The sequence below is a fragment of the Ambystoma mexicanum genome, chromosome 7p (assembly GCF_040938575.1).
Source record: "Ambystoma mexicanum isolate Mex_15411 chromosome 7p, UKY_AmexF1_1, whole genome shotgun sequence".
NCBI classification, from domain to species: Eukaryota; Metazoa; Chordata; class Amphibia; order Caudata; family Ambystomatidae; genus Ambystoma; species Ambystoma mexicanum.
The window spans coordinates 174,191,276-174,213,572 of NC_090939.1; the positions used below are offsets into that span (position 1 = coordinate 174,191,276).

Here is a 22,297-nt window from a genome sequence, read left to right on the forward strand (position 1 = left end):
CGAGACTAATTAGTTCCCCTCTCAAAGTGGGTCTGAGAGCCTCCCACACTCCCGCCTAAAATAATAGGGTTTCAGAAATGGTGGCACATATGGCTGGTTCTGTCAGCAGAGAGTGGTTCAGCTTCCGACCGGTTGACTTCCCTCCACCTAGCCCATCCCCATCTAGCTGCAAAGTGATTGAGGAATGGTCTGAACCAATGCCATCTCAATGGTGGCCGAGGCTATCCCCCAAAGCAGAGGCCAGGATACCAAAAAGTAATCGATTCTGGAGTAGCTCTGGTGGACATGTGAGAAATTAGTGTAGTCACGAAAGTGGGGGTAGAGACGTCTCCATGCATCAACTGATTGCATGTCTATCATAGCCCTCTTCATGGAAACCGCCTTAGAGGCTTCAGCTGGGGTGAATGGGCCGGACCTGTCTTTCCCCCCATCAAGTACTGAATCAAAATCCCTCCAACCACAAGCTTGCCCAGTCAGAATTGCACCATGTGTGGGAAAAGTTGTTAGAAAACTGATCTTGCTGTTGATTAGACCTGTATATGGGCTCCAAAGTGTGGTCTCTACCCACTATTCATACGTTTAGCCCAACATACCTCCCCTGGGCATCCTTCACAAACCTTCCTTGTTCAAAGTGTAGAGAGCTGCCTTCTTCTGCGAGAATGAGGCAAAGTATTGATGGGGAAACCCACAGGATCGTAGTCTCGACTGGTCCTTCTGCACAAACCATTTAAAAGAAATGTGCATTTCACACAAAGGCAGGATATTTAAGATTGGTTTGAAAGATTTCCCTTTCTCTGCCAGGCACTGCAACAAATTACTTTGCATGTATGCATTGGGCCAGCTTGATTGAACACATGCTCACACACAAGCAGTTTAATTGAATTTATTTGAGGGAACAGAAAACATTTGGAGAAAAGAAGAACATAATTGGGGGGCAAAGACGACAAAGTTGAGAGGTTTTGGAACTTTTTTTAGAGGTGGTGAACAAAGGTGGTAAATGCTAATGGCAGGCTGACTGGCTGTGTGATGCAATACACCACCTGCTTCAGCAATGGGTTGGAGGAGGAATTTGGCCGGAGCCAACTTGATGAATGGTCACACTCACACGCAAGCGGTTGAATCGCTTTGAGGGAACAGAGGAAAATATGGGGGTGCTGAGAAAAAAACTGTTGGAGGTTGGGATCATAGGTGGTGGAGATTAGTGGCAGGTTGATTGGCTGTGGAACACTATACAACACATTCTTTAGCAGTAGGGAGGTGAAGGAATGTGCACAGTGCTAGCGTGATTGAACAGGCAAAGTCATGCACTATCAGTTGCTTTGCTTTGGGGGAATATAAAAGAATTGGAGGGGATGTTGGAAACATTGTTGTATGTGGTGACCATAGGTGGTGGGCATTAGTGATAGGTTATGTGACAGTGTGGTGCAAAACAACACCTGCTTGAACAGTTGGACTGATGAGGAATTGAAGGGGTGCACCTAGACACAAGCAGTTGAGTTGGTTTTCCAGCTAAAAACAAAGGGTTTTCCAATCCCAAATAAACTGCACCCCACCCCAACAAAAAGAAATCCTGCTTAATCCCTCAAAAATGTCTCTCTTTGTCCAACTCTTGGTGTGGTTCAGCCCTGCCTCACCTTCATGAGATAAACTCAACCTGCAAAGGAAACAGGAGGTTGCTTGTTTTTTATACAGACTTGTTTTCTACATCCACTCGAGAATACCCAAATCCAATGTTACTATGATGCGCTTGGCTAAACTATTCATAAGTAAATGCAACATCTATTATCTCACAGATCAAAACCTAATTTAGAAAAATCATCTTCATGTTTCGCCTCCTAGACACCAAATTACCTTCTTGTACGTGGGGATAGAAGCACCAGGATGTGTTGGGTTCACTTGAATCAAAGCAGCATCCTCTGCCACGGCACTGGTCCCGGGTAATTCCTCCCCAGCCACAGTTAGTCCTGGCCTTTGGTTGGAGGCCGCATTGGTCGATAGCTGGATAAAAAAAGGTATAGATTCTGATTATCATATCCCAGCACTAAGCATGCACCCTGGGTCAGCGGCACAATGGCTACACAAAATAGCTGTTAGTACAATTTACTAGCAGCATTATTGAGAGAGAGGTGGAATGTGGTAACACATTTGGGATTATACAATGACTGCGGTCCGTTTACTGTGGGGGGGATTGGTACAGTATGCAATGAATGACAACAGGGGCCCGGGGGGATATCCCCTGCATATATATGGGGGTCGAAATAAGCAAAATTCGTCATTTTCGGTGGTCGCAGTAAACAGGGCACAGTAATCACATAGATCCACACATTTGTGCATTGTAATGCAGTGAGGTACGCCACGCATCAGGGTAAATGAGTAAAATGTGTAAAGCGTGATGCTTTTAGACCTTGATTTACATCTACACCCCATTTTCCAGCATTGACAAGGCAGGCGAGGGGCACAGGCGTAGATCTCAGCCGTGCAGGCCTCCTCTGTCTTGTCAGGGCATTGCATTTTACATCTGCATGTGATTTTCATGAAGGTTTAAACTAACAAATTCCTATGGAATCCGTCTTGGTTATTCATCTGCTTAAGAACAGGCACATTCCATAGGAATCCATTAATAAACGCCACCGCACAAAGCATGATTTGCAGGTGGCATTTTTTTTTCTTCACACGACATAGAGTAATGAAAGAGCAAAAGTGAATTTGCCTCGCTTTTTGGCTTTAATCTTTCCTTTTAAAAAGTGCCTTTTGAAAGATTAAAATTGCATGCCGTGGAGGCCCAACAGCTCACGTAGCGGGAAGATAGCTCAAGGGCAACGTGCTCACCTTGGAAGCAAGACGACTTGGAGCAACACAGGTTCAATCCCCGGGTCGTGCTTTGAAACCTCTGGGTATTTAGCGCATTATAAATAACCAATTACATTGCATTACATAAGTGAAAGCGTTGGCAGTCCCTTGCATTCAATTAGCATTTGATGGAACGTGACCCGCTGTGTTTAAATATAGGGAAATGTAGTTGAAGTGCAGTAATATCATGTCACATTCCCACCAAACCATGTCTAACTATCAGGGCCTCACTTTGACTTTGGTGGTAAGACTTTCTTCTAATATTTGTAATACCACTGTCGTGCCAGTTGGGATTCCATTGGATATTTACGGCATGAGGTAGTGTCTCATTTAATGATGTAGGTCACAGGCCTACACGTGGTGCCGTGGGACTCTCGTGCCAGGATGGTGGCAGAGATCTGCATGGTGAGGGGCCTGGCCGGCTGTGCCCCATCCCCGATGGCGTTGATGTTGCATAGCGCCAAGGCGCCTGCTGGATGTCCATGGCAGGCCCCCCACCCCACAGACACTGGGCCTGACATGTGCTGAAGGTATCAGCATCCGGGCGGGGGCGCCTGCCGGATGTCCATGGGAGGCGACCCTCAACAGGTATATGGATGCCACTTCATGTCCTAAATAATCTATATTTACATCACACACTTTGTGTTGGCATTTTAAAAACATGTGGTATTTGCAATACCATGTTTTACTGCTACTGCAATATTCATATTTAGGATCAAAAAAGGCTGTAAAGCAAGTAATTGTGGCTCACTTTAAGGTACAATTCCTACGGTGGTATTGCAGGAAATGTGCACCTCTGGAAATGTGTTTAGCACTAAGGAAGACATCAACCAAATGTATGTATTGAACATTCTTTCAAAGCAACATGCCAATGCTCGCCCTAGTCTTGGCAATAGTGTGAAGTGCAAAAACACATTGAACGAATTGGGGCCTGATTCATGGAACTTTTAGTATGGTGTAAAGTGACATTGCACAGGTGCAAAGTAACTTTGCACTGCCAACAAACACCCTGATTCACAGAGCAGTGCAAAGTGTATTATTGCAGAGCAAAGCCACTTTGCACCAGTGCAAAGTCAATTTGCACTATGCTAAAAATACATGAATAGGGCCTGATTCATGGAATATTTTGCACGCTTTAAAGTGACTTTGCACTGCTGAAAGGTGATTTTTAACTGCTGACACAAACCCTGATTTATGGACTGTGCAAAGCAAATTGTTGCAGTTCAAAGTCCATGCAAAGCTAGTGCATAGTCATTTTGCAGTACAAAATGCCCTTGTACGGACTTTCCCTGCAGACATAAACTTTGCACAGTTCCATGAATCAGGGTTTGTGTCAGCTGGTCAAAGTCACTTTTCAGCAGTGCAAAGTCACTTTGAACAGTGCAAATAATTCCATGAATTGGGCCCTTAGTCTTTTCCACTTGCGGAACATTTGTCATAGTGCTAATTGCACTTACATTGATGCAAAGTTTCTCTAATAAAGACCTATTCATGTCTTTAAACATTTTCTAGGACCCCACACTTACATTCACAGGTGAGCCATCCCTAGCCCTTGATAAGCAGCTGTGAACCAGTGCATCCCTGCATTTCATCTTGATAACATTCTAGTGATTCAGCTGGAAAATGGTGTGGGTACCTGGGCATATGATTACAGTGCCAACATGTGTTCAGTGCAAGAAACACATGTGAGAACACACATATGGTTTGCAAAGAAGATTTTGCTACAAAGTTAGCGCTAGCACCAGCTCAAAGTGCGCTCAGGGGGTGCGGTCGCACAAGGGCGCCCCCCTATGCAGCAAATAAATGGCGCCTTGCCTTCAATTTGCATGACACTGAGCTGGAGGCCATATTGGTGCTGAGCGATTCTCACCGGCCTCTTCGGCCTAACACATTCAGCCAGTTGTGCTGTGCAGCAGTCAATCATTAGAGTTTGTGGTTTAGCGGTACATTATGCAGAGAACCAAGCACAGCACAGCAGGGTGTTGTTGCTCACCGTTATCACGTAGAACCTGGCCCGGAATGATGTATTTCCATACTTGACACTTGCCACAAACACATCATCTAACCATCTAGGGGAATCGGCTGTTCGCCCCCAAAAGTGAAGGGGGTGGCGGGGATTGCATATTGTCATAGTGCTCCCTGGCCATCACGTTAACTGACACACCAGTGTCCACTAGCATTGGTATTGAGTCCCCGTTCACCCTCACTTTGCACCTGGGCTGTCTCTTGGAGTTATTCTTCAGGACGCCCACACTGGACACAAAGAACACGTTTTCTTCATCCTCTTCTTCCTCGTCACCCTCTGGAGATGCCCCATTGGTCCACTTGGGCGACGTTGGATGACCTCTGGGGGCGGAAGAATCTAGCCCGGACAGGCCCTCTTGGAACCACTGTTGGAGTCACAGTCCTACACATCCGGGCATAGTGGTCAGCTCCCCCACACCGGCCACACGTTTTTCCAATGGCCGGGCATTATGCTGGGTGCGGGAGATCGTATCCGCATTTCAGGCATGAGCTGTTCACTGCCTGCCCTCTTGGTCCTTGGCCACCCGCCGGGCGCCTATACCCCCGGCCTCTGCCAACTGCGCAGATGTCATCCACCTAGCTGGGGCGCACACTGGCTTCCATTCTGGTTGGCCGCAGCTCAGAGACTTCATGGCACCTTCCCAGTTCCAGGATGCGCGAAGGGTGATGCCTGGCTCTCGCAGGATTTGCCGCCACAGTTTGCCAGACCCACACCCCTGGATGAGTTGATTTCGAATCATGGTGTCTGGGTCATTCCACACACATGGTACTGCCGGCCTGCGCAGCCTCCCATAAAAAAACATCCAGAGTCTCATCATCCTTTTGGCGTGCAGCCTCCATCAGGAAACGTTCATAATCTGCATTTGTGGAGCACATGCTTTGCTGCCGTATATGACCTATCCGCTAGTTGCAGGGACAGGAATATCTCATGTACCGCAGGGCCTGCACAGTATAGGAGGGTGGCCAACTTACTGTCGTCACTAGTCTCCATTTTGGCTCTGAAGTACATCTCTAACCTGTCCATCCACATTTTCTGCCTTGGCACCAGACTCGATGGAGTGCCCGAGACATCAAACTCAGGCATTGGCTGTAGGTCACCAGGTGGCTTGGGCAAAGGTCTTGGTGGCAGGATGGGTGGTTGATGTTGGACTGCAACCGGAGCGGCTCACTGTTGGGCAGCGGCCGCAACTTGTCCTTGGCTCATGGTGGCAAGCGCACAGGCACCCCAGGGATGTCAAGAAAATGGGGCCGCAACTCACCACCACACCAAACAGTGTTCCTCTGCAGTAGATGGGCCCTGGATGTGGCCACTGGCAACCCACAGATACCAATGTACCTGAGATGTAGCAAGGCAGAATCAGTTCCACAATGATGCAGATCAGGAAACCAGGCAATGTAGAGGATCCAAAAATTGAGAAGGTTGGGCCCCAAAGTGTATACAAAGCAGGCCTTCCTTGGTGCCACACCCAATCACTCGGTAAAAACAGTGAAACTGTAAATAAGTCACTATGAAAAGGACATGTGCTGCTTCTAGTGTCTATCCGCCACTGGATTGTCCAAAAATTAGGCTTGGATGGCTCACCGGCACTTCGTTGTGAAGCTGTGAACACCCGGAGCGTATTGTGCAAAATGGCCACCGACCGCCTGTGTCACTCCCCTCTCCGCGGCATATTTTGTAAAGTGCGCCTCACGTAGGATCATCCGCGCACCTTGCAAAGATCACCGCCTGTCCCAGGTGAGGATCCGATCGTTCGTCGCCACTGTTGGCAGCCTTCCAAGGCCGCCGTACCGTGAGCCCCCCACTTCCATGTGCACAAGACACGGAGACCCGATGCAGTTCGTGTGGGCTCCCCGGTGGCTCTGAGGCCACTGGGAACGCCCTGTTTACTTATACCCGCATGGACGGAATGAAGGTCACTCCGTCGTGTGCGCGCCCTTAAAGGGCCAGCGCCACAATGCAGTGCTGTTCTACCTGATTGGAAAAGCATGTTTTAAATATTCTGCCATAATAGGTGTGGGAGTTACTCCCACAGTTAACATCTTGGGTTGGGACAATGGTTGGTGTGAACACTTTGACCAGACAGACAGGTTGATGATTTTAATGCTCCCATGGCTTTGTATCCCGCAGATGCAGAAGCATGGAAGCGTAGGGAATTCCCGGGAAGATTGAATGGTACCAAGAATTGCGTCATTGTTTCTTTAAAGAGAGAGGATTTTGTTCAAGAATGGGCACACTAAGGACTTTAGGTCCACATGGGGGACGTTGCAGCACAATGTGTCTGTAAAAACACGACTCTGAATCAGCATGAGCAACATGGTGGGGTAAGGGGTAAGTGTTAGCTCAGTGCGCACCCCCCGGCTAATTATGTTTAACGCAATATTTTGCCCTTTATTGATATTTCTTTTTTTTGCCATTTAGACTTTATTCAAAAGTCGCATTGTGCCAATAGCAATTCCAATGCACATTCACATTCAAGAGAACAGATGGCGAATCTTTACAACTATATTGATTTGTCCAAATTCTCGCTAATCCCGTTAGTACTATCTATTGGATAGAAAGCGTTTAAACAATTCATCAAAACAAAACTCAAATCATATACATCCAAGATTAAACAAATCAATGCCAATTCAAGGTGCAGGTGCAGCACTACTTGCAGTACAAAATGACTTTGCACTGACTTTGCCCAGCAAAAATACACTTTAGCACAGTTCCATGAATCAGGGTTAGTGTCTGTTATGCAAAGTTAATTTTCAGCAGTGCAAAATCACTGTGAAATTTGCAAAAGAATCGATGAATCAGGCCCCAATTGCACTGGTGTAACAGGGGTCCCCACATCCCCCTTGGCACGGGGGAGCTCATGCTGCCCATGCCCAGTGAGGGGGGCCAGTGACAGAGGGGGCCCCCTCATCAGTGCTTGCAGGGGGCCCCCTAATTTTGTGTTATGCCACTGACTAAGCGAACACCCCAGGCATATGTGGTTGGCTTACAGAACACAGGTTTGAATCCCAGCACGGCCAAACCACCGATTCATCCAATCGCAGTCTATAACTTCAGTAGTCTTACATTTCATATCGATGACACTTATTTTTTTTTTTTTATTAAACATGTTATGGTTTATACAAACCTTTCATGAAACATTCCCTCCCTCAATCCCCACAACAAAATCAAATAAATTATTACACAAATTCCCTCCATCATCCCACTTTCCTTCCAAGTTCCCTCCCTCTTGGTTCCTAATTAATAACAGAAGAAAAAAATACCCTGAACCTCCTGTCTCATTTAAGATCTAACACCTCCATAAAAAAATGTATAATTGCCAGTAGCACTTTGACTTTTCCCCCCAATATGGATCCTCCCACCATTCCTCTTTCGTTAGGGTCCTGCACTCTAGGATGACCTCCGTTAGAAAATTCCTTCTTATTACCTCTAAATCATTGCACTACAGGAGAAGATGTTTAGTTGTTTCCACCTGGACCTTACAGTACCTGCACATAGAAGAATCTACCGTCTTATCCCTCCTGTACCATAAGATTTCTTTGGTCGGGAGAATGTTCAGCGTTAATCTCATAAACACATTCTTATGTCTATTTGAAGCAAATTTTACCAAATACTTTGGGACTTGGTTGAAAGTTCTTTGCTCCCTCTTGAAGGTGATAGAGACTTGATATGCCGATCTCACCTCTATGGTCTCTATCCAGTCAAGTCTTCTCAACTTTATTTTATCTTATCTGGGTTGTTTATCAGCGTTTCCTCATCTGAACCCAGGTCCGCCAATACCGTTCTACATTTAAGTTTCCAGGCATCTACAGTTCGATCCCTTACTACTCCCTCCCCATTCTGCTCACTTTTCAGAATATCTAGGACCGAGGTATTATTTTCCAGCATCGTTTTCCTATACAAGGATAATGACCTCCATCTGACCGAAGAGTTAAGTGACTGCAGCCCCGGTTGGATTTTAGCAACACTGGCAGACTATTTGAGAGGTCCAACACTTTCCTCCAAAAAATACCTTCTAGGAGATTCCAGAAAGACGGGGGGATGTTCAATGCTGTCTCAGCTCCATATAATAAAGTGGGAGACACTTTTTGCTTATAAAAGTTTAGAATAGGCACGTGTGTGTACCTGCCAAATTTCCTTGGTATTTGTTTTGGCTGAGTCGCTAATCTAGTACACTTTCGCCTTAGCTCTTCCGTACAGATGTTTTCCTTTGCGTTGTTGTTTATCCTAATACCCAGATAGGTTATGGATTCTCCATGCTCAATCTTTTGCGTGCTATGAACTAGGCCAGCTTGTGTTAGCCTTCCTTGTGGTTCTAGCGAATACCATAATTTTCATTTTGTCAGTGTTTATTTGTAGCTCATTTGACTTGAAGTACGCGTTTAGGAGGGTAAGCCTTCTTTGCAGGCCTATTGGGGTACGATTTATTACCACCAAATTATCTGCATACATTACCCAGGGGATGTTTTGCCTGTATAGTTGCAGTGGAAATGCTCTGACCCCACTCTTGGCTTAAGGACATATCCAAAAGGAATGAATTGAAGATGGTAGGAGCCAGAGGGCACCCCTGTTTCAATCCTCTCCCAGTTGGAATCGAGGCGGAAAGAATCCCCCTGGCCGTCAATCTCACCTGAATTGATGCCCGCAAATACAAACTCTCAATGGCATCCAAAAGATCAGGCGGACAGTTCCAGCCCGATAACTTTCCCCATATTATCTCTCTATTGATACTGTTAAATACTTGTGCCAGGTCAATGAACGCCATATAAGTGTTTTGTTGAGATTCCATAGCTCTTATCTTCAAGATGTTCAGGAAAAAGAGGTTCAGACTAGTGCCCACCCCTGGCATGAACCATGCTTGCCTGGTGTCAATGTGCCCTGACTCCCAGACCCATACATTTACATGTTTAAATAGGATTGCCGCAAACATTTTTCCTAGTGATTCAAAGAGAGCACTGGGCCTATAATTCTGTGGGTTTTCCTTTTTCCCTTTTTTATCAATAGGACCACTATGGCGGTCCTCCAAGAAGCTGGAACCTTTCTAGCAACCAGTACTCGAGTAAACAAGATCAAGCAGAAGTCTGACCATTCTTCCGGGTTCTGCTTGACGATACAATTGGTTAAGCCATCCAGGCCCGCCACCCTCGACTGGCTTAGATGTTTTATTCAAATTAGTATGTCCTCCCTATCAAAGGCAATTACCCAGGGTGGTAGACCCTTTTTGGGGGCAGAACTTCGCTGTTGAACTGATGTTGAGAAAAGGTGCATAAAGAACCTGATCCAAACCTTCTCTATCACCGCAGGTGTCATGGTTGCCATTTGGAAGGTGGCATTATTAATAAGAAGGGACCAAAGATCCCGTGTGTTTCTATTGGACAATGCCTTCATCATAGTTTCAGCGTCAGCCTGAAATCGCTGAGCCCTCAAAACCAGCAGCCAATTTCTATAGCGCTGTTTCCTTTTCTTTTTCTGTGTCACTTTATGTCCAGAATTCTGCTGTTCTATCGCTCTAAGCTCGGATCTTAGCTCTCTTTTCTTCTGTGTGACTTCCCAGTTTGTAACATGTAACCTCTTCTCAACCGGTTTAATCCCTGTTGCATCTTTCTGCTGGAATGCTAGAAGGACTGCAGTGTACTCAACCCCCCTGCTGTTACTCTGAATAATGCCTTTCAATCTGTTTGAGATTTTAGTAACCACCTTCTATGGGATTTCTACCATTACAAACTTGATTAACCTATTGTGGCTCTTCCGATGATAGTGTATCCACTTTTATTTCACCATTGGAGGTTAGTTTTAGTATAGCATGATCACTGCTTGCCATCAGTACCACCATCAAGGATTCCAGCACATCATAAATATCCTTAGATACAAAAATGTAATCCAAGTGAGCCCTTAGTGCATCCCTGGACCACGTCTCTCTTCCCGGGGTATCACCCTTCAATTCTCCATTTACCAATATGATGTTTCTCTCTTTCAATTCAGATACCCACAGCCTTGCTTTTACGGAGAGTTTATCTTTATGTAACTCTTAACCCCTTGTGTCAAGGCATTTGATATTAAGTTCCCGCATATCATGACTGATGCGTTGTTATGTTCTTCCAGAGCATAATCTAAAGCATTCACTACGAGTCAACCAAAGCCTTGTCTCCTATTCCCATCGGATTCCAATAGACATTAAATAGAAGTAATGTCTGCGGGACCTCCTTTCTCTCTCTTACCCAAGACAAGACCACTAGATGTACAAAGGGGCTAAACTGCGTAAATTTTAATATTTCCCACCGACCTCCCCTTCTCACCAGAGTTATCAAGTACGCCAAAGGCCTTCCACGGTCTTTCATCAAAGTTGGAGAGAAACAAACATCAAAACCCACACACAGTGGCTTGGAAGTCAGCCAACTTTCCTGCATACAAATCAATTCCAGGGGTTCCAGATCTAAGCCCCCCTGATTAAATAAATGGCTAAAATCCCTGGTATTCCAGGAAATCAGGGAGGACGGACATCTTCTTGTTTTGTAAATCCACAGGTCCACTTTATGTACCAAGTAGGCTGCTAACCAATCCCAATCCTCCTCAAAATGTAACCTTCTTTCATTTCTCCGTGATTGCTTGGGGATAATGTTCTTTTCCCTCCGACAGTCAAAAGTGACCCTCAGGCCTACTTTCCCCTCGCCCCTCTTGGAGTTAGAAATCTTAGTTGGAACAACAGAAGTTTCCCCTTCTGACTCCAAGTTGGCCTGCCCCCCCGCCTCCTCCTGGGGAGTGCCGCCACCCTCCCCCGAGAGTCAGATTTCCTCTAGTGAACATCGTGACATCTCCCCTCAGACAGATCAAAGCCTAACGGCAGGAAATCCATTGCCATCTCCAGCAAAATTTTCTTAATCAAGTTTGATGACAGATGGAGCATCACCCAATCCAGGTGGTCGTCCTCCACAAATTCTACTATATTTATGTCTTCCTGAGTGATGAACCTCAGTTTCGGTGAGCAATATAGGAGCCTCAATACATTAGCTCTATTCATTATTAAGCCTTCTCTTTCAGGGATCTGTTGTTCAATGGTTATGAAGGTCTTTCGCATATTTTTAACCTCAGCAATGAAGGGGAAATGTTGATGTTTCCGTCAGCCCGAATTCCCTGCCCACTGCTTCACCCCCTTCCTGGAGTTACTCCTGTACTTAGTATCATAGAACAAAAGATGGGCAACATGAACCGCGCTTTGCCCTTTGGATTTCGTTAATGTTCTTCACTGCGGGGCCTTGGTCGTTGTTCCTTTCAGGGTGTCATCGCATTGGGGACCGTGGCCTCCAATTCAAAGGTTACGTTCACCAATTCAATTTCATTCAATGAAGAATTCTCAGAGTAAGTAGAGAGGTTCAATAACAGTTGGATGTCTTCTTCCGGGACTTCGATATTAACTGAGTCTCCCTACTCTCCATTCTCCGCAAAATAGAGTTACACGTCCTGCCCTTTTATGGCTAGTCCCTTCTTTTTCAGCTTACAGGAGCAGAAGATTTCTCATAAATGCTCTTGATCCTCAGGGCCGTCCCCTTCTATTCATCAACTGTTTTTTGGGCTTTTTTGTTGTTGGGCAGACCCTGGGTATACTTTCTCCTAGGAGCTGCTTTCCTTATTTCCAAAAACAGCGAAAACCTTCTGTTTCGCCCCGACCAGGTACCTTATTCTTGAGATTTGTTCCTTGTCTTCCCATTACCCATACCCGTGGTTATCTGTGTGATTTCAATATCAGAAGATTACTATGGCCACCAGCATTCCTCACTTCTGAAGAGTGCCCCAGACTCTCTGCAGCCCGGAACCTCACTGACCCGGCCTTAGATTTTCGCTGGTCATTATCGATCTCCGAATGAATTGGATTACCAATTACTGGGACTTGGCTAACCATTGGATGGTCAGACTGTTCCTGTCTCTCTTGAGCTTCCTTCTGGCATCTCTGCCATTTCATTAGCTCCATTATAGCCGACATCATTGTTATTTTCTCGTTGTTTTCACCTCTCGCTAGGTCAAAAAGCCTTGCCTGCCACTGGGCAATCACTTGGCTTCTTTGTCGAGCCTTGGTTGAACAGTGCTTACAAATGACGCTAGAAAAATCAGCTTTGTGTGAGACAGCACCAACAAGGTTGCTTGGTCTTTGATGGCCTCTTGTAGATTTTCATACAGTTTCATGAATGGGTTCATAATCACTGCCAAGGATGCCATAATGAAGTTTTGCATCTGGGCCGTGTCCAGGCTTCTCCGCATCAGTCCAGAATCATATCCGTCTTGATTGCAGAGTGGTAGTGAGTAGTTTGATTGTGAATTGGTAGATGCTGAAGATTCTGATTATGTGTTCTGAGGTGAATATGATGGGGACATCCCCTGGTCTGATATGGCATCTTCTATGGGGTTAGCAATTGTAGGGTCCAATTTAGGGGTTTCGATAGCTTCCTCCCCTTTTTCCTTCTCAAATGTAAACCGCATACCATCCTCAGTAAAAGGGGTCATATCCGTATTGACCAAATGTCCAATAAATTGTCGCCCCTCTAAGCCTTCCCGGCCCCCCCGGCGCAGATGTTACCACGTCATTACATGCACTCAATCTTTTTTGCATAGAGCGCATTGTATTAAGCTGCTCCTCGTCCATGGCCAATCTGTCAGCCAGGGTCAAGTGTTGTTGTTCTAGATTTGAAAGCACCAGCGAGGATGATTTGGGGCTCATGGAGGTTGCTGTGCCAAGTCCTCTCAATACCTCATAGTCCGGAGGGTCAGGTCTGTTAAACAGCTCTTCAAGGTAAGAGCAATCCTCCATACATACTGATTCCATCATGGAGAAGGGGACCTCATTTGCTATCTCCTTATGCCGTCCAGGCTGACTCCTAGTTTGAGGGTATGCCTTTGGTGTAGAGGATAACACTGAACTCTTCTTAAAGAATTTTTCCTTGGGATCCTCCCCATTTAGAGGTCTTCCACCTGCTACTGTTATAGCTTCAGCCTCAGCCTCAGTTGTTGTAGAGGGAAATGTGTCCATCCCTGGCTTGAGTGGGGATCTCCTCCAACCCATGTCCCGAGAGGTTGACAGCTCAATGCCCTCACCTCTAGCTGCCACCTCTTCTTGCTGCCACCTCTTCTTGCTCAGTCACCCTTGTAGTAGTCAAGGCTATAGTTGAAATCAAAGAAGCCCCTAATGGAGGAGGAGAGAGCGCCTCCTTTTCGGATACCCTCGCATTTGCCAAGGGTGTCATTGAGTTTGAGGTTGCACCTAATGTAGGAGGAGGGGGCACCTCCTTTTCAGGGGGCTCTTGTAAAGCCAAGGCCTCACCAGCTTCCTTACTTTTACTTTCCGCCACGTGCGCGGAAGCGAAGGAGGCATATTGTCTCAACCAAATTGACCAGACCGGTCCGCAAGAGCCATCTCTTTCATCTTACACTCTAGAGGCTCTGTTCCTAAGTTTATTTAAAATGGCCAGCTAGTCCACACCCTCCAATCAGCCAATATCTATTTGCTGGTTAAAATCGATAGAGGTAAGGATCGCAACAGAGGGGGAGGGCACTTTCAATAGCAATAGATTTGAACCTGTGTTGCTCCACGTTGCCTTGCTTCCAAGACACACACGTTGCCCCTGAGCTATCCTTCCTCGGGGGTCCCTGAGAAAGCAGTCCAAGGTCCAATGGAGCTTTTTGTGGAAAATATCTTCCAGTCCATTGTTGGGGAGGCAAAGTTTTTGGCACAGTTTCTGGTAGAGAGGGCACACCGATCGCTGGCCCTGGTCCCAAAACCAGGGGCCCCCCATGCACAATTATCACAAGATTGTTCAACTATCGCGATCGTAACCAGGTCCTTAAACTGGCAAGGGAAAAGAGAACCTGTCAATATGATTTGTAGCTATTTCATATCTACTCAGTTTTTTCGGCTGGAGTTCAGTCAGAGAGGAGGTCCTTCGACTAGGTGAAGCACCTGCTACAGGACAGACAAGTCCAATATGCCATGACGTATCCAGCCAAGCTGAGAATCCAACATGGGGGAAGAGCGCACTTTTTTTAATCCCCTGAGGAGGCAGCAGCATGCATTGAGAGGTCCATACCAGTTCCGATGAATCAGTGTCCAAGCTTCGGCCAGAAGGATCCGGCCTCAACCACGGCGCAAGCTGCTACGTGGGATTGACATGTACACTGCTGTGTCTGATATGGTAATATACAGTGCTTAGTTTTGGCCTACTGTTGTGCCACATTGGACGCTTTGCTGAACACTTCAACAACTACAGTTCTGGCTGGTGTTTGCAGTGCGCTAGATTGAAAAACATAAGCAAAGTCATTGGGGGTACACTGTCATGTTGGGGTGGATTGTGCAGGTGGGAGTGGTGGGGTTGGGGGAAGTTCTTTAAAGTTTAAACATTTCACAGTCATGTCTAGGGCAGTTGGGTGCGGGGGGCTGTGGTGGACCTGGAGGGCTTTCGACCCAATGCAGGGGAATGTCACATAATGGAGCGCGCAGGCAGGGACTCCTGCTGTCACTTTTCACATTGGACGCCTGGGTTTTGAACAATCCTGTTAAGACCCGAAAGGTCCTCTCGTCTATCGAGCTGCATGGTCCTAATAATTATGTTACAAGAAACATGCAATGGGGAGACTTCATGATGCCTTTGCATGCCGGTGAGGCCCTTAGCGGTATTACACAGATTATTCTTCACAATCCAGGGGGGTACTTGTGATACCTATGCACCACTCTTTGGGCTTATCGGTAGCCAGGAGTGTGGCAGACCCTCTCAGTCACTATGTTATAATCAGGAGATCTCTTGTGAGCACATACTTGTCCTGGTTAATACATATGGCCCGAACCTGGACGACCCCAAATTTTACCAACAGGTTTCCCAGGAACTGATTGACACTGAAGGGGCCATGATAATATGGGGAGGGGATTTTAACACAACTGTAGACTCCCACCTAGACAGGACAACGGGCGCTCCTAGGGCTCTGACTAGGGCTTTGAAGACTCTGCATCAGTTAATGTTGAATTTGCCATTGGTGGATGCCTGGCATCACACACACCCACAAACCAGGGAATATAAATATTACTCCTCAGTACATAATTCTGGATCGCGTATAGATTTTCGGTTACTCTCCCCGAGCTAGGTGATGATGGTTAAGGGCTGCACCATACACCCCCATACTTTGTCTGATCATTCCCCAGTGTTGCTGTTGTTACTGCTTGAGGTTATCATGAGACCTCACCTACTCTAGAGACTGGCCTGCCAGTCTCTAGGACACAAACCTTGTTGAAACCCTGCATGCTATTACTGCATTCCTCGCCCTTATTGAATGGTCTGTGCAGCTGCACGCCACTCTGTGTGAAACATTTAGGGTTTGGATGAGGGGGGTGCTTATGTCCACTTCCTTGGGACACTTAGGAGTATTATGCGTGAATTGCACGATGTTGAGTGCCGGCTGAGGGTGTTGGAGAATGCACGTGGCCAGCATTCATCTGCCTGTGTTGCTGGAAGAGGCGGCCTCAGTATTGGACCAGCCTATTGCAGTGGAAGAAATAGTTGAGGCAGTGAAAGCACTCTCATCTGGTAAAGCCCCCAGGGCTGATGGCTTGGGGATAGAACTTTACAAAACATTTCAGGCGGATTTGGTCCTGAGATTGTTGCGGGTGTGGGAGGAATCTGTTGAGAGGGGAGAGCTACCACGGTCCATGCGCGAGGCGGTTATATCAGTTCTGCTGAAGCCCTGCAGACCGCTACATGACATGGCCACATTTAGGCTTCTGTCATGAATTAACGCTGACGCTAAGGTCTTTGCAAAAAATATTGGCCACATGCCTTCTTCCATTTATGGCACAGCTGGTGCACCCGGACAAGTCTGGATTCATCCCCACGAGATCCAAGGTGCTGAACTTGCATCGACTTTTCTGTGTGTTATCTCAGATTGATCCAAAGGCCAACCCGGTTGTGGTGTAGTTAGATGCAGAGAAGGCCTTCGATTTGGTTTCACGGTGATACCTCTTTCATGTTCTCTGCCGTTTTGGGGGGGTCCTTATTTCTCGTGAAGCATCCAGCTGCTCTACACCAATCCTCTGGCCAGAGTCCGCACAAACAATACTCTCTCTTCCTGTTGCGTCGCTGTGGCACTAGGCTGGGTTGCCCGCTTTCTCCTCTGCTATTCACACTCAAGATTGAGCTGCTGGCTGCATTGGTACTGGATGCTCATCGACATAGAGGGATAAGAATTGCGGAACCACCCCATATCATCGCGCAATATGCCGATAACTCCCTTCTGTTTGACCGTGACCCGGATGGGAATCTGGGACCTATTTTGCAGGACCTCCATAGGTTCACAAAATACTCAGGATATAAGATCAATCTCACTAAGTCAGAAATATTCCCTTTAACTCCGACCACCGGGCAACCTGCGGATCTGGGAGACTTTCACTGAGCCCCTTCGAAATGTAGGTATTTTGGAATTGTGGTCTCCAGAGACCATTGGGCATTATATATGGAAAATGATTAGCTATACTTGCAGTGTGGGCTGGTCTCCAAATCTCCCTGTATGGATTTTACTCACTACTCAAGATGATCGTCCTTCCCCAGTTGCTTTATTATTTTAGCAATGTTCCTCTTTGGCCGGGAAGGGCTTTTCTTCACTAAAGCGAAGAAATTGGTCACTAGATTTGTCTGGAAAGGAGGGGTGGCCTGAATAAGCTGGGACAAGATGACTGTGCCTTATGAGCGTGGGGGCCTTGCGGCTCCAGACTTTGAGCTTTATTACTTAGCGTTCAAAACCCAATTTGCCAAATAATGTTATAACGCGAGCATGAGCAGTATGGGGCATCTCCCACTGACCTCTGTTCAGTGCTGTTTGGCGATAGATATATAGATTCTTGCACTCATGACCCCGTTAGAACCAGAGTCAAATCCTGTCAAGAATCTTTCGCAAATTGCAGATCCAAACACCTTACCATAAGGCAATCCCACTTTCTGGGGCCAGCATCTACATTTAATAGGGAAATCAGAAAGGCCTGGGAACCTGAAGGGCAATTGACAATTGCGGATATGTTTCCAGAGGGCAACTTTGTGTCATTAGAAGATTTTTCTGAGTGCTTGAGAGGTCTCCCCCTTCCGGCTGCTGCAATACTACCAAGTGCAGGCCATGTTCCGGCAGAAATGGCCGTCCTTCCCTTCCAAGCCAGAGACACATGAATGCATCAGCTCAATAGTTGTAGCGGATATGGCAAGACATATGGTGTCTACACTATATAGCATACTACAATCGAAAAACTGGAATGATGGAGACATGGAAAAGGGATTTGGGTATTGAATTGGGAGATGAACAGTGGCAAAGATGATGCCAACTGACTAGAACTGTTTCACTGAATGCTGGCCTCTGGCTGATACATTTTAACAGTTTAAAACATCTACACTGGATAGGCTGATTAGGTTTTACCCGATGCCTGTGCCAGCTGTGCCAAAGGTGGTCATAGGAAATGTAAAGAGTGGAGGGGGGTTTCTGTACTCCTGCCCTCTATATGGCAGAGTAGAAGCACAGAGGACCCCAGACAAGATTCTCTATAGGGTAGCGAAGGTTGATCAATGAAGGCTTAAGCTCTCAAGAGGTGATGTGGGCTGGTTCTTAAGTGCAGTGTAGTCCCCAAGAACCCACAAAGGAATGTCCACACACTATTTTAGTGATAACACAGTTCTTTATATAAATAAGGTTCACGTTATGTACACAATCACAATAACACACTTTGTGCTCAGGCAATTCTGAATTTATAAATATATACAGTCTCAATGTGGTACCACACTTTCTCTTGTTTCCATTAAAATGCACCAACTGCTGACACTTTCAAATGACATACAAATCAATATAGCAAAGTTGAACAACACTAGACTTTGGAGGAAAGCAAGTTAGTTAGACAATTGGCAGAATACTGGGCCCCTACCACTAGGCAGAGTTCTGTATGTGGATCCCCCCACCTGGGCAACCTGTAAAATAAAGTATATTGACAAGCCCAGTCCAAATATTGTCTATCAGAGTCTTATCTCATTCTACAAATGTGCTACCACTCCAATGTTCCTGGTTTAGTAGAGTTTGACGTTGGTTCGTTGACAGATCCTTCTTGAGTGACTCCCTTTAAGGCAGGAGCCACGTTCGTTGAGATCCCATGAAGAAAAGGGTGAACAACGGCAGCGAGGCAGCAGCTTCGGTCCTGCCGGTGCTTGGTGACGATCGGTCGTGGACATGCGGAGCACCTCGACGACGATAGTTTGTTGCCACAAAGAGTCAATGAAGAACTTTGGCCCAGCAAAGGAGTCAGGTCGTCGGCATCTGGCGTTGGCGAATGGGACGTGGCCATGGCTGGCTTCCGGATCTTCATGGGCGTCTCTGAGGTCTTCGGGTGGCCGGAAACCCACCGACGGATTCTCCTTGGTTCGTCAGCAACCTTAACTTTCTCCGGCAGGACAAAGCGGTCGACAGTGATGAGCAACGGATTCCTTGATTCCAATGTCTTAGGCAATGGAGCGTTGCGGCTATGGTTGACGATGATCGTCATCGACGGTGATGGACTTCAATGTCCGGATGCTTCGCTTTGTGATTCTGCAGTGGTTCCCGTCTCCGGTCGGCAGCCTTTTGAGGACTGACTTCCAGGGAGCCTTGGCGAAGGATAGCTGGTGCACGATGATCCCTCGTAGCTCGGGAAGAGGTCTTCTAGCCAGGTCCTCTCTTGGATCAGTACCTTGCCAGTCACGCAGCTTTTAGATTAGCGAATGACAGCAGCAGCAATTTTTCTTCCAGCGGGCATCAAAGTTAAGCATCAGTTTTGACATCAGCTTCTGAATGATTTCCATCAGTGAGAGGTCCCCAGATATACTGTTTGGTCTCTCATTCACTCTGCTGGGTTACACTCAGGCAACCAATCAATCAGAAGGGCATTCAGGCAGGCAGCCAATCCGGCTCAGTGCATTCAGGCAATTAATTTCCCTCCAGACACTCACAACAAGGAATGTGTATTGAGATAGGTACCGAGCCATTCAGCACTCCACACTGGATTCATACAAGTTTCAGGCAGGGCTGTCTCATTCATTGTGTTTCATACCAGAAACTGGACACCCATAACATGAAGTGTATATTGGTCACACACTCCATTCACACAGGTCCCACCCTCAGGGTGTACCCACAACATACAGTCATTGGGAAGTCTCCAGCCCGTCTGGCCTCGACTTCCCCACAATACCATATATTGAACTTTACCCAACAGCCAGTCAGGGGTAGGAACAGAGTCAGGGCTTCCCGGGACTTCGGGAAAACAAGGTAACAGGCGATAGAGAGCAAGAGGCCACAGGGGCCATCTTGTCCCTACCAGGAATCCACTGATTCCTATGGCAGGGTCTGGGTATCTTAAAATGGAGGATACTCAGAGCACTTCTCAAATTCAGCATGGAGCTGCCACCAGCCCATACCCTGCTCTGTGGGCCACAAACATACAGTAGGAGTAGAGGGTTTTACTCCCACCCATGGGTGCCATAAGTGTATCCCAAGGGTCTGTTCACCAAACCAAAAAGAGGAAGAGCTGCTCTGCCAGGAGTCCCACATGGACTCCTGTGCAGAAGACGAGATAGAACACATGATACAAAGAAATAAAGGACAATGATACAGAGGCCCTGTCCCTCCGATGTGTTTGCAGGTATTTGCAACATCACAGTCGTCCTCTCCAGACAGAAGTTAGGGTGGTCTAATCTCCCACGAGATTGACACCCTCATCCAGACACTCAACATACCTTCTGGAAAGGACATTTGCATTATCATGACTCTTCCCTGGTCTATGCACAATAGTGAAGTCTAGCCCTTGCAGGCTAATGGACCTCCTGAGCAGTTTTGGTTTTTCTCCCTTCATCTGCATAAGCCATTTTAAGGGCGTATGGTCTGTTTGGACCTTGAAGATAGACCATGTAAGGTAGGGCCTAAAACGCCAAAGCCTCCAAACTATGCTAAAACATTCCTTTTCAACAGTAGCCCACCTAAGTTCTTTACCTTTGAGTTGCCTACTGATGAATATGATAGGATGTTCTCTCCCTGTGTCATCTAACTGGGACAAGACAGCTCCAATTCCGGTGTCGCAGGCATCAGTCTGAACAATAAAGGGTTTGCTGCAGTCAGGCGCACACAACACAGGTGCCCTACACAGACTTTCCTTCAAGCCATCAAAGGCCCTCTGATAGTCTACAGTCCAATCAACCTTCCTTTGTTGTTTGGGCCAAGTCAGAGCTGTCAGAGGTGCAGCTATGGTTCTATAGTCTGCCATGAAGTTACAGTAATACCCAGTGAGGCCCAAAAAGACTCTCACCTGGGTTTGCGTAGTGGGCGTCTCCCAGTCATGTATATCCTGTACCTTATTGGGAAGAGGCTGGATTTGACCCCTCCTACCACATGACCAAGATACGTGACTTTTCCCTGAGCAATCTGGCACTTGGTGGCCTTGATAGTGAGGTTAGCCCTTTTTAGGGCCTGCAACACCTTATCGAAATGAGTCAAATGCTCTTCCCAGCTGGAACTGTAGACAGCAATGTCGTCTAAATTGGCCACACAAAAGGCTTCCAGCCCACTGAGCTCATGATTAACTAATCTTTGGAAGGTGGCAGGGGCATTCTTCAACCAAATAGGCATCACTCTAAACTGGTAGAGTCCCTCAGGTGTTGAGAGTGTCCTTTTTTCCTTGGCATGGCCCATCAGAGCTATTTTCCAATAGTCTGAGGTAAGGTCAAACTTGCTTACAAATTTGGCAGCACCTATGGTGTCCACAAGGTCATCAGCCCTGGGCAATGGGTGCGCATCAGTTTTGGGGACAGCCTTTACTCCTCTGTAGTTCACACAGAAACACCAATCTTTGGTACCTGCCTGGGAACTTGCCTTGGGAACAAGGACCACTGGACTGGACCAGGGACTGGCTGAGGGTTCAATAACACCCAGATCCCACATCTTGGCAACCTCAACCTGGATGTGGTTCTTAACAGTGTCTGACATCCTGTAGTATCTGCTTTTGGCAGGTACGCTGTCACCAGTGTCAATTTTGTGCCTGTACCATGGGGCGAGACATGGTGTTAGTGAGAACAGAGGGGCATGCTGCTGGAGCTAAGCCATGCAGGCACTCTGCTGCTCTTCTTTCAGACCAGGCGAGAGATGCACTCCCTCCAGTGAGCCATCCTGAGGGTTGCTATGCAGCAAATCAGGAAGGGGCTCTGTCTCAATCACTTCTTGCTCTGAAGCTAGCAAGAGACATGAGACTTCCGCTCGCCTATGGAAAGGCTTGAGCCTGTTAACATGGAATACCTGAGTGGCTACCCCAGGGACTCCCATGTCAACCAGATAATTGACTTTGCCCATCTTGGAGATGACCATGAAGGGTCCAGTCCACTTATCTGCCAAAGCTCTAGGTTT

The 22,297-nt window shown here is 46.9% G+C and overlaps 1 protein-coding gene across 1 annotated transcript in view; it reads right to left on the reverse strand.

Annotated features, from left to right (window-relative positions):
• Positions 1–22,297, reverse strand: part of LOC138525922 (integumentary mucin C.1-like) — a 299,847-nt gene that overhangs the window by 99,169 nt on the left and 178,381 nt on the right. Inside the window, exon 8 of the mRNA XM_069636210.1 lies at positions 1,852–1,998. Within this exon, the coding sequence (XP_069492311.1) occupies positions 1,852–1,998 (147 nt within the window). The remainder of the gene's footprint in view (positions 1–1,851; positions 1,999–22,297) is intronic.